This window comes from Sparus aurata, chromosome 15, assembly GCF_900880675.1.
Source record: "Sparus aurata chromosome 15, fSpaAur1.1, whole genome shotgun sequence".
Classification (NCBI taxonomy): domain Eukaryota; kingdom Metazoa; phylum Chordata; class Actinopteri; order Spariformes; family Sparidae; genus Sparus; species Sparus aurata.
In genome coordinates this window covers 20,283,301-20,296,236 of record NC_044201.1, presented here as the reverse complement: position 1 = coordinate 20,296,236, position 12,936 = coordinate 20,283,301, and the positions used below count along the sequence as shown (strand labels likewise).

At 40.8% G+C, this 12,936-nt stretch overlaps 1 protein-coding gene across 4 annotated transcripts in view; it reads left to right on the top strand.

Annotated features, from left to right (window-relative positions):
* The window catches only part of LOC115596869 (inactive phospholipase D5), a 71,314-nt gene that overhangs the window by 27,591 nt on the left and 30,787 nt on the right, over positions 1–12,936 (top strand). The window contains exon 1 of one of the 4 annotated variants that reach the window (XM_030442304.1): positions 2,257–2,325. The exons of the other annotated variants lie outside the window; for them this stretch is intronic. Within the exon in view, the coding sequence (XP_030298164.1) occupies positions 2,296–2,325 (30 nt within the window). The 5' untranslated portion in view covers positions 2,257–2,295. Of the gene's footprint in view, positions 1–2,256; positions 2,326–12,936 lie in introns of those variants that run through there. 4 annotated transcript variants of the gene reach the window in all.

The following is a 12,936-nucleotide window of genomic DNA, read 5'->3' as shown; positions in this document are numbered from 1 at the left end:
CTCTGCAACCAAAATCTCTTGACGTGGCAGCTCATTACTGTGAGCTTCGGCATCCCCGATGTCTGCATGAGGGAAAGAAGGTATGGACAGCTGACACACTGTCAGGACCATACACACAATAAAATGTGTGTCGAGCAAAAACAACTGTATCAATGTCTAAAAGTACAGACTGTTCTAAAAGCCTGGATCGCAAAAAAGTGAGGATGCTTTATAAAACACAAAACAGAATATGATAGTTGAAAACAATATATTGGATGTTTTCACCTCATCAGCTTCGTTGTTTTTGTAAAGATATGTGATACCAGAAACACGTTTCCAACAAGTTAGCGCTGGAGCAACAAGAGACTTAAAAAGTTGTGTAATGCTTCAGAAACACCTGTTTGAACATTACACAGTTCAACAGGCTCATTGGCTCAGTCGCACACCAGAACAGATGGGGTGAGGTTCAGCACTTGAAAGATAAACGCGGAATGTCAGACACATCTTCTGTTTAAAGTGAACTTTTACAAAGTAGCGACTGCTTCACTGACACTCATATTTGTGGAGGTGTGTGTGGACGGTCAGGGTTGGTATGCAGTGGACCAAACTAATGTGAGGCATAAGAAGGGAGGACCCAGTCTTAATTGCATTGTATTTCTAATGCATACTATATTATTTAAACTTGTATGTTGACAAAGATACAGGTTATTTAGGTGGTCCTGGCCCCCTGTCCCTCCAAGGATGAAAAGTTGGTGTCAAGTTATAACAGTTCACCCTAAATGTGTGCAGCGGTTCATGGCAATCAGTCCAGTGTTTGATGAGGGTCAGGCTTTTACCACTTACCACTTGATTGAACAGCTGACAGTCATTGCTATCCCTGGAGCCATAACTCAACATGGCTGATAGTTTCAGCGAGGCATCATCATCAGAAAAACTACACAGACTTCATATCAATCTACTGCCAGAAAAAAAACAGTTGATGCATTTGAAAGTTATTAATCCTTTCACACACACACACATAAACACACACACACACACACTAGCAATTTTATTTTTGAGGACCAGGTAAAATGACCTCACAAGTAAAAATGACCTCACAAGAAAGGTGGGATTTCAAGGGTTGGTCCACACAAGCATAGCAATACCAAGCGACACACACACACACACACACACACACACACACACACACAAACACACAAATAGAGGTGACATAGACAAAGACATCCAGACATATACTGTATGCCCCTCACTCCAGGACCAACGAAAACACACTTTGTTACTATCAACTGAAACGTTGCCAAAGAACCTCTGCTGGGATTAATTACAGGAAGAAAGACACATTTATTTATCACAATGCTGTAATTATAAGCACACCAAAATACAATCTGCTGTACTTCACCAAGTTTTGCATTTTGGAAAGTTGTAGGGGGTCACAAGTCTATGAGAAAAGGTCACGGTGAAGAGTTGTTGCTCAGCTTTATTTTAGCTGTACTGCAGATATTGTGCCGAAAGCCCCTTCTGGTCGGCACTTCATCTCTCTGTCCCTGAGGTGATAACTTTACCCAGCTATAAAAACTCAACACAGAGTTTGACGCAGGAATAAAAACAGAGTTAAAATTAAGCTTGTGCATCTGATTTGTTGCTGGATACACTTGTTTTTGTGTTTATTTGTGGATGCACCTGTTTTGATAGACCCCCTCCCTCATCAGCCTCTGTAATCTAAACCGTTCCTGTACAATCCAAACAGGACATATTGCATCGATGCTGCCGTTGGCTGATATCCTGTGTTTAAAGCTCTTGATAAAGCCCCTCATTCGGCCATCAAAGGTCCCGCTGAATTATACAAAAAGACTCAGGGAACTGAGCCCTTATTGTGAATTGATTCATAACAGTCTCCCTCTCTCTCTCCGTCTTCCTTTGTTCCCTGCCACCGTTGTAAACTAGCAGAGGCCTGTGGCTTGTCAAAGGATCAAGCCCAAGCAGCTCTACTGGCAGAGCTTTAATGAAACAGTTTTGGCTCACAGAGGATGTGTGCACTTGAGTGTGTATGTGTGTGAGGGTGCATGGGTTTTCAGTAAACCATCCTCTCTGTCTACACACACCAGCTGAGCCAGTGTAATTGAACATCCTGCTGATTTTACCACAAACACATACAGAAGAGTGACACACACACACACACACACACACACACACACACACACACACACAGCACATATGTGTGCAGGGAAGTGTAGATGGTAGTGACGTGACGATGGCAATTGGATACACTGGCTATTATGGATATGCAGAGAGCAGAGTGGCAGGAAACACCATCGGATGGTCGGAAGTGTGGAGAAAGATGCAGGGGTGAGCAAAAAGTCTACATTTTAGTAAGATGAGAACGCAGTGATGGCTGGAGTACTGTCGTCAACAGACAGCACATATCTCATGTATAGCTACACCAGCAGGAGCATATTGTAAGAGTGATACCACAATATATTATTAGTAGTTTGGGATGTCAGCTCTACACAGAAAGTACAGATAATTGTGAAGGAGGAAGGTTGAAATGAGGGCTCAGACGGTTGTGTGTGTGGTGGAGGTTGTTTTTGTGGACAGATTGCTCTCCAAGGAAAAGAGAACAAAATGAAAGCAAAGCACATCGATGAAAGTAGATTGAAAAAAACAAAACAAAACGGCAAATGGAAAGATGAAACCAGATAAAAGATATTTAATATTCACAAAGGCTGTCTTATTATGAAAGAAGTGTTTTGTGTGCGTGCTTGCGTGCTTGTGTGTGAGTCGAGCATATGCAGTGGGAACAGTTGACTCTGTAGAGAATCAATAGTAATAACTGTGCAATTAGCTGTAACCGTTTTAGATACAAAACAATAAAACCAATAGGAAACTGTAAACTTTGCCACCTTGATGGAGGTGGAGAGAAGATTTGGCCAAATACAAATGTATGAATTTAAATCCAAGCATACCTGCTAGGTATACAGCAAATAAAGGCAGGCAAAAGAAGGGAGCATACTAGCAATCATTGTCAGCAAGTGTCAAGGTCACAGGCTGCATCAGTATGTAACAAACATCTGAGAGAACTGCACCTCTAGTAATTGATCAAATACACAAAGTAATTAATGAAACAACCTTATATCTCAAGATCCATTTAATAAAAGATACCTGTCCAAGGATTTAAAATGACGTTTTAGTGTAAACTGACAATTAAGTTGTATTGTGTCTTATCATATCATATCGTATACGATGTTGTGATTCCCACTTCCCCAAAATTACCAAAATAACATAAGAAACTTACATTGGGAACATTTCTTCTGCTGATTAGGTTGCTTATTCCATCAATGTTGATTTTTTTTCCAAATTTAGGTCAAACCTCTCTCAGTTCCTCACATCTTTAACTCACAGGAAAACAGATAAAACAAAGTGCGAGCTATTTGGATATGCTTGAACTCTGTTGTGACTCCAGCAGGGATTAAAGAAGCAAAGCCGATAAACTCTTGATATATATTTTCCTCGTTCTTATTGTCGACCAAGCAAAAAAAGCAACAATCTCTTGAAGTCTTTTTCACTGTACTCAGAACTGTCTGTGCTGTGCATACAGCTTAATACTTACAGTATCAGAGCTGACTGGGACATTCTTTGGCTTAGACTATGTATTCAGTGCTGTTGTGTGTGTGTGTCTTCTGCAACTGGCCCATCTTAACGACTGGACCAAAAGAAAGCCTCGGACCGGGGCTGACCGACTGAAGCAACAGATTGGTGCGTTAACAGTGGGGTCAGATCTCATCATGGTCAGCAGGGCTCCCATGTCATTTTAATGGGACTATAATTGACTTATTGATTTTGAAAGCCAGCTGAGATCAATGGCAGCTTTGCCGGGGTGGAGTGTGGAGGAGGAGGAGGAGGGGGGGATTGAGAGAAAGTACCTGGAGTGCATGATAGTGGCTGGGATACTTTCAACCACTATCTGCTGTCAAAGGGATAGCGATGATGCTTTATTAATTACTAAAGCGCAGCAAAATATCTTGAGATTTACTGCAATCTCCATAATGTGTGCAAAAAAGAAAAAGAATCAAGGCAGAGTCTTATGTGCTCCTCGTTACAAATACCTCCTGGTTCCTATTCACACAGACATCTTCAAATCCTTGAAGCACAGAAGTCTGCTATGGTTGAGTAATAGCGAACATACAGGGGCTTCTTGTGAAGGCAGCAACAACCTTGGTCAGATGGTACAACACTGTCATGGCAAACTAAAGGTCATTCAGACTCAGTGGGTCTGTTCTGCAAAAAAAAAATAGTGTAGTAGGGTGAAGTGTCATATTTGGAGATTTAAAGGTCTGGTTCAGTCGTAAGGAAGAATATTTTCTCACTTACACCCAGTGGTGTTGAATTGTGCAGATGGTTCATGCCTTCTATTTTGGACAAATTCTGAGATAGCCGTCTTGGAGTTCACTTAAGGTAAATTAATTTTAATATATATTCAAAAAAAGAAACAATGCCTCTCTAGATATTCTAGACAAGTACTGCTTCCTACATAAGACAAGTACTGCTTCCTACATAAGAAAGTGTTTTTAATACTGTTGACAATACCAAAGGTCTCTGATATTGGTATACCAGTATCTTTTACACTACTTCGCCTGACTCCCACCTTTGTCTTAATAATTACTACGTCAACTAGAAGTTGCTACCTAACAACAAACATGAATATGGGTCTTAATAAGCTGCTCTCACAGTCGAACTATATGGTCTGGCTGGCACAATTTCCACTTTGACACAAGGATGGACCGATTAGAGTTTGGTGGTCAAAGGTCACTCTGACCTCACAAAACAGGCGAAGAGTTCATGCGCTAATTATGACTACATTGTCTTATCAGATAAAATGATGAACTGATGACATTTTATATCCAAACGGTCAAAAATCAAATTCATGTTTTGAATGCAAAAACACTTTTCACACCACCATTCAGCGCCATTCAGTGGAGATTGAGACCGTATTTCACATTGACTCAGACACGGACAATAATCTTGGGCATCCACCTTGAAATTGCGGTGATTGCAGAGATCTTCTGTGCAGCTGGTTTTAACTTGCGTTGAATCCAAGTCTGTGAATCAGAAACGGCTTTATTGGCAATGCATTTCAACACATACACGGAATATGACTCTTAACTTACACACTAATAGACATAAAGAAATAGTCTACCACTAGCTTCAAGGGATTGTTGTTGCGCCATGAGGCAATAGGCTACTTTTCGATCAGTCATCTGTATTCTTGAAAGAATGGTCTTTAAATGAAGACAGCGTGTTTGTCACTGGAAATGATTCACAGGAATCAAACATGTCAACATAACGATGACTTCCATCTAAACAAAAAATACACTACATGCCTTTTACTACATTTGTTCCAAATCTTGGATGTAAGGGGCAAAACTGCAGCCTCGCAATTCTAGTTTTTCTCTGCGATGTGACCTTAAATTCATCATCTTGTCACGCCCTGATCCTTCTTCATGAATCACTCTCATGATATCTCACCTTTCTTTCTCTCCGACCTCCGTCTGTTTTCCCGTCTCACACACACAAACACTTTCAGGAGTGTGCATCATTCTTTGCAGGTCGGCTTCAAGGCCAGCGCTGGCGTTTGTCTTCAGAGGTGGACAGTGACCTTTCTCTATTAAGTCAGTTATTGAAAAGGTCAGGGAAAAGGTCGACCAAAAGCTACAGTGAGGGAGGGACAGCCTGCAATGCCTCACCTGAGTGGCCTTCAGAGGATGATGCATCAGTGGCTGGCTGTCTTAGTCGTGCCTTAAAATGCAGGAAATGCTGTCTTAAACTTTTCCCCTTACGACTTAAGTCCTTGCTTAAAAAAACACCCAAATCATTTCTGTATTATTCAACATACACGAAGATGAGTGTAAGCTGTAACTAGGCCATCACTGAGCTTCTATATCACTTATCACAGCATTGTGCAGCCATCAATCAGTCCTGATTGGCTTGGACATACAAGTATCCACATCCAGCCAGAGGCAGTAGATGCATTCTCACTAGATCACAGAAACCAATCAGTTCTAGTGTTCTCTGGACACAAAGGTGCATCAGTCACAGTCCCTGTTGTCATTCCCCTCGGTCCCTCAGACATCCATTACTCTCTGGTCCAAACTGAGTGACAGCCAGGATACATTGTGCGACCAGTGTGCTCCAATTGAAATCATAAATTACAGATTTCATTGCTAGAGAGTGTTTTTCTGCACAAGATTAACACACATGCGCGACACAGCTTCTGTATCCCGGCCTCCCTTGTGTAAACATGACATAGTAGATTAAACCGGATGACGGATAATTTCAGCGGTTCTCGTAACAATCCAATGTGCTAACCTTCATTGCCACCGAGCCCTGAGCAGAGATCGGGGAATAGATCCAGGGATGAAGGGGGCAGGTAGAGAGATAGAGTGAACAGATTGAGAGACAGTTTCCAGCTGGAAGGAACTGATGATTATTTTTTTTGTACCGAGTGTAGGTGTGAGGGTGCATGACTGTCGGAGTAAATCTGGGAGGAATGGGAGCTGCCGGGTCTCGCTAAAGCTCCGACTCGACTCATCCCCAGACTGCCTTGAGAAGTGATAGATGACTCTGCCTTCAGCTCCTGCAGAGGAAGGAATAGAGTCTTTCATTCACACAGAACCAATTCAGTTTAGAACAACTTCATTTATAAGACTAAGAGGTACAAGAACATATGGACAAAACAGAATAATAACAAAGTAATTTGTCATATGAATTAAGATATTTTGCAATTGATAGGATAATCAAGAACAAGACATTACGATCATCTAATTGGATAATCGAATTAAATCCAGGTACACAAAAAAATTTATACAGCATGAAATATATTGGATGTCTGCACCAAGAGCTGCATGTCGCTGCCTGATTAGAAATTCTTCCGTAATTACTTCATAAAAAACTGCCCAATTACCACTTTCAGGCTTGCTTATCAATCTAAAGCTGCTCTAATCAATAGCTTTATATTAACAATGGATGTGAATACATACTGTGAAAGGAGCTGCTCAGATAGGGGCGACCCCGCAGAGAATTATCGCCCGACTCTGCATTTCCCAGAAGCCAGCAGCCTCAGCAAGTTTCAGCTCATTGTTTTGCTGTTTGTTCTGCGCTAGCTGCACAGCACCGCATCACAACAGACAGGTAGTGGAGCATTTAGCAGCCAAGTGCGTCCCTTTGGGAGTTGGTTGAGACCAAAATAGAGCTAAAAGGAAAGCTTAATATTGGATACAAACCTGAAATGATTGGTAATGTTGCTCCATGTCTATAGTTAATAGTAGGGAGGAGTGAGTACACTATTATCTGTATCTGTTCAAACATCCATCCTGAGAATTAGCAAGGCTTGAAACGGGAGTGGGCGATGCTTACATAGAAAGCGGGCAAGGCTAAGATTATATAGTTTATATAAACCTTAAATTGTATGGGGTTGCTATATTTATTAACCGTGTCATGTTCCCAGGTTAAAAATCAGTTGATTTACTATTTTATGTTGAAAGTTTATCCTCAGCTTCCACTTCCTGTCTTTGTCTGTTTTCCTGCCCCTTTTCTGTGTACACCTGTTGATAAATAAAGGACCCTAGGGAGGACACAAAGGCAGGCAAGCTGAATAACAAAAAGCAAGCTTTGATAATGACAATCCAAAAATCTGAAATCTAAAAGGCAAATAACAAAAAGACAGGCAACAAAAAAGAGGCAACAAGGAGAATCCAAGAATATTATAGAGAAACACTAAAACAGATGACAAACGGCAAACAGGAATAAATGAGGCCTCAGAAACAAAAAGACTTCAAATACAAAACGGTTAATAAACAAATTAAACACAGGTGTACACAGAGAAGGGGCGGCAAATCAGACAAAGACAGGAAGTTGAAAGTAAAACATGACACATGAAGCTTTCAACATCAAAAATGACAGGCAACTAAACTAAAACCTTTGACAATTATTTACAGAACAGCCTTAGAATCGAGCTTTAGATCACTGTTTTTGATCACGAGAGTAAAAGAACCGCTTGCAGAACATTTGTTGTTTTATAAACTCGAGTTTGTACTAAACTTCAGTCCGTTACCCAATGAAGATTTCCCTTCGGTGCAAATACAGATATACAGACACTACTCAGATGACATTCATACTTGTAAGTAAGTAGCTGGTAATTACTAGCCAAACTCCCTCTCCGCATACCATCTGGGAAACAATAACATTTGTAGAGAGAATTGAAGAGAGGGTGGGACTATTTTGTTGAAGAGTTAGAAGAGAAGGAACATGTTTGTGTACTAAAAAAAATGCTACTTACATTTACACTCTGCTTGTCTTTAAATATGGTGTCTGACGCACTCTAAAAGAGATTACACTTGAAAGCAATGTCTTGAAATGCTCTTGTGACCCTGTTGTTTTAGCTGAAGGGTATAAAATTTGAATGTCTTACAGTTCTTCCTCCTCAGTATTCCAGATCATACTCTCATTCCTGTGTTACTGCTTGTCTTAAAGATGGATGATGTTCCTGCTGTATTGATTCGCTCCGATGATGGTGTGTGGATTCAGACTGAAATAAAAAAAAAGAGAGTTGGCATCAAGCCCGGTACTTTGTCTGTTCAGAAGAAAAGATGTTACTACACATGGCTGTGTACAGGAGACAGATTAAGTGGAGAAAAAGGAATAAAGAAGTAAGTTTGGTGATATTTTTGAAGACATCTATTATGAACAAGTGGATTTGACCATGAAAGCATGCAAAGAAAATCTCCCAAACAAAAGCTACAGGGGGAAAAAAGGAATCCTTGTTCATAATGAAAAACCCATCATCCATTTTTATGCCTTGTAAGCAGAAGGCCATCTGGGCCATTAATGCATCACAATCACATCTGAGCTTGCAGGATCGAAACCATCAAAACACCATGACGCAGTGTATAATTAACATAAAGCAAAGCAGAGCAATAATAAAGGCATAATGACGGGACGTGTGACATATGACAGGAAAAACTTCCACCTCTTCCACATAAGGCTGATGGGTCACTGGACTGTTTGGAAAACAGTGTGTATTGTATGTTTTGGCCTTAACAATCACAAGACCTCAAACTTGTTGAACAGATCTTGGACTCATGTGTCAGACAGCGATCTCAATGCACTACCATCATCACACCAAATGAGGGAAACTTTTTTGGGAATATGGCAACCAACTCTCCAGCAGTCTCAGTACCTTACTAAGCACATTGAGGTTTTTCCTTTAATCTGTCCTCCATTTGACTCCATCATTTCATAAAGCAAGGAGTAAAATATACATTCACTTACAGGAAGCCAAAAAGTAGCCACGTTCCAGACCTCTGAACCATTTCACCAAACAGGTGTGTGTTGCCCTGGTTAAAGAAACAATCAGCTACTTAAAGTTTTGTTGGCGGGATTAGTTATGTCATCTTTCTACAAAGCTGGCTGGCCATAGAAATCACAGACTTATAAAAAGGACTAGACTGAATTGCTTGCCATGCTTGGTGTCCTTGGTTATGGGTTTAATCTTATAATCTGTTTTAACTTTAGATTAAACCATTTTTACTGATCTCTGTTTGCTAATGTATCAATAGCTTTTAAGCCTTTGATGCAACATTAACTAGCTAGCCAACATCAGAATTGTTTAACACTCACTGAAACCTTGTAGAGCTGACGATTATGCTGGCTATTGCAGAAACGTCTCCTTTCGCATACCTGCAGCGTCAACAGGACCAGACTCAGTGATTTTTGCCCCATTCAAAACTTTTTCCCTCATTCTGGAAGAAGTGCCAAGCTGACAAACAAGGTGTGGTTAATGACGTAAATTCTGCAAGATGGGAGATGTAGGCACACATTTAGGCTATATCGACAAACATCATATGTGTTATTCATGGAACAGTGCAAGTTCATACAAAAGTTATCTGAAATACGCATTGGCTATTCAGTTTCTTGCTAAGAGCTGAACTAGCTTCCTTTCATGAGGTAAAGCCATGCTAAGCTAACAATCTGCTGGCTTGTGACAGGACAGTGAGATGTATTTTCTTGACTAGCGCCTGGCTGGAAAGCTAATAATATTCCCTCAAATATCAAACAAATTGAAATTACATTGTTGGGATGGATATGTTACTTAGTCAAGTCAAAATAGAACAACTACCTTCACCTCCTCAAAACAGAATGTGGCTTCATCCAACAACACAATGTCAGGCTGCATGAATGAAGTGAAACAGACTGTCAGTTCAGTTTTAAAAACAGGCTCACTGCCGAGAGGAATAATTCAAACACACAACATTTTGGATGTGACATTAAATGGGCTGAGAACAGCAGCTGTCACTTCTCTTGTCAACATTAGGATTTCATAGAATTACACTGGAGACATTGTTATGTATACAAGTAAGTTATATATTTATGACCTACACTTAAATGAATTAAGGCTGCAGGGGTTTCTAGTAACAGTTCCTGTTTCACAGTCATCAACACCAAAGATCCACAAATGCAAAACACTTGACTGAGCTGTCAAACAGACTGACTGTGGAAAATCTTCAAAGACGTGTAGGCCTGGGCTTCCAGCCATTTCAGACCAAATGCCAAGAATCTGGTCATCCATTTCTTTCTTTTATTTGACCATTGGCGTCAAGCTGGGATGATCACTACTTTTTCAAATTAACCAGAAATGGAAAAAGGGCCCTCAGCCAACCAGCCACTGCGATCTGTAATTCAACAGTCATCTCAACCTGCTTTGTAGTCTTGAGGACTTTTCTGACTCATCCACGAGGTTTTATCATCACTTGTTCTCCATCCAAAACTCTGAACTTTGCACAGCATTGCCAGGTGAATTCATCTTACCAGAAATCCCCTGACCTGAGCCTTGGAGTATCTTCATCAACAAAGCACTCACTCTTCACTCCGTGAATGCGAGCGCTATTATTATTATTATTATTATTATTATTATTATTATTATTATTAAGCAGCATTCTGATAGTGCTGCTGCGATTGTGCTTGAGTAAGCGCAGATCTGTTTTGCTGCTCATCCGGCTGGCAGAGCAGTCGGAGCCCTGGGTTCGCTCAGGAGACCCGAACAGACAGACAGTGAGATGAACTAAGAGCACACTGCCTCTCTGGAGAGGAGCACTCCATGTCACTCTCCATAAGGCAGGAGGAGGCAGCGGCACAAAGGTGACAGGCTGTGACAGCAAGAATGGAGCAGCACAGTGTCATTTCTGAGAGACAGGGAGCCAGGTAAATTACTTTGCTTCTCTGTCTTCCTCCACAGTATTTATAAGGTTGTTTTTAGAGTGAATCAGAATGAAATACTTTATATTTATATTTCCCCATGGGCACATTAAGTGAGAAGTGAATGTAATGGGCTGCTCAGCTCCCCCAGACCATCGAGCTACTTTGCCAAACAGTGTAAACACAGCTTAACAAATGTAAGTGCATATCGTTTACAAAGCCAAGATTCTTGTGATTCTATTCATGCAAATAATTTAGAAAATGAAACCACGTCAGGAAGGTGCAATAAACAATCAAACAAGTAAAAACATAAGATAATAATAATAATATAGGATATTTTGTCTAGTTCATTTGAGCAGATAGTAGCTTCCAAGCCCGCCATCGATGCCCCATGTAGACAAAAAGATTTCAAATCCAGTAATATATGATTTTGATTCGTTTTTAAGGCCCTACACTTGGACATTATACACGTTTATGTAGTTTTGTGCATGTTGCTGTTTGAATGGGCTGTTTTCCACCCAAACACTTATTGTGTTAAAAGTAGTTTTGTTCCATAAACCTAAGCAAATTGTTATGTGTTTATTTTTTCTGATGACTACGGAGGTCATCTGACCTTGGATGTGCTCCTCACAGAAGAACTGCCTTATCCCCTGCACACAGATTCTGATACAAGTTGACAGTGTAAATTTGTGTCATTCGTACGCAGATTGAGAAGTCCATGTTGTCCTTCCAGTCTAACACATTTGGCTTTTCCTCTCTGTACACAGATTTATAAAGTCCCAGTATAAGCATGAATATTTTGCTCAAGTTTGCAAATTTGCTCACAGCCCAGAGCAAATTCACAGCTAATCTCATCTATGAATTGCCCTTTGTGTCCTGTCTGGAGACATGCCTCCAGCTAATGGATAATACTTCCAGCAAATAAATATATCCTTGTCTCACATCTAAACTCAGATTCACAAACTCATCAGTGACCCAAACAAATGAAGTCGGTATCTACAACTCACATAACTCACACTTTCTGTCTTACACCCTTGTGACCTTTCACACGTGTTTTCCGCTGAATGTAAGCGTGGCCATATGCACACAGAAACTCACAGATGCATTTCCTATTGTACCACCGACATCATTCCAGCTTCAAAGTCCATTCCAGCTGCCACTCTCCTGTCAGGGTGGATTGGTTTCTACGTCCATCACCTGCGTGCACAGTCAGCCTTTCACAAGCAGAGTGACCAACATGTTTTTCATTAGAAACCGCCATGTCCTTTTATATGTGTAATAAACATTTTGACCATTCCACACCGAGTGCTTAACAATCAAAGTATCATACTTGATATATTTAAAGATCCCTTTGACATCCTTCATTTCAGCTCTAATTAGTTTTACAGGGAACAGTCCTCCCTTCACAGCCTGGAGTGAAATGTCCGCGTCAGCCTGATCACAGATTGTAAAAAAGGGAGTCACGACGCTCGTGACACCTGATGGATGTGAGTCTCTTTTATTCATCTTAGAATCAAGCATCAAATCAAGCAGCTCTCTGTCAGGACAGCATCTCTTCATGCATTAACCAAACTCCATTAAAGCACAGCCAGACACGGTCAAGGGGTTGATCACCAGAAGGAGAGCTTTTCGCCCTGTCGGGAACGTTTGAATCAAAACCTCTCAAAGTCTCTCCACAGAAGCTGTGACTTGAGAGAACCTGAGGCTGGA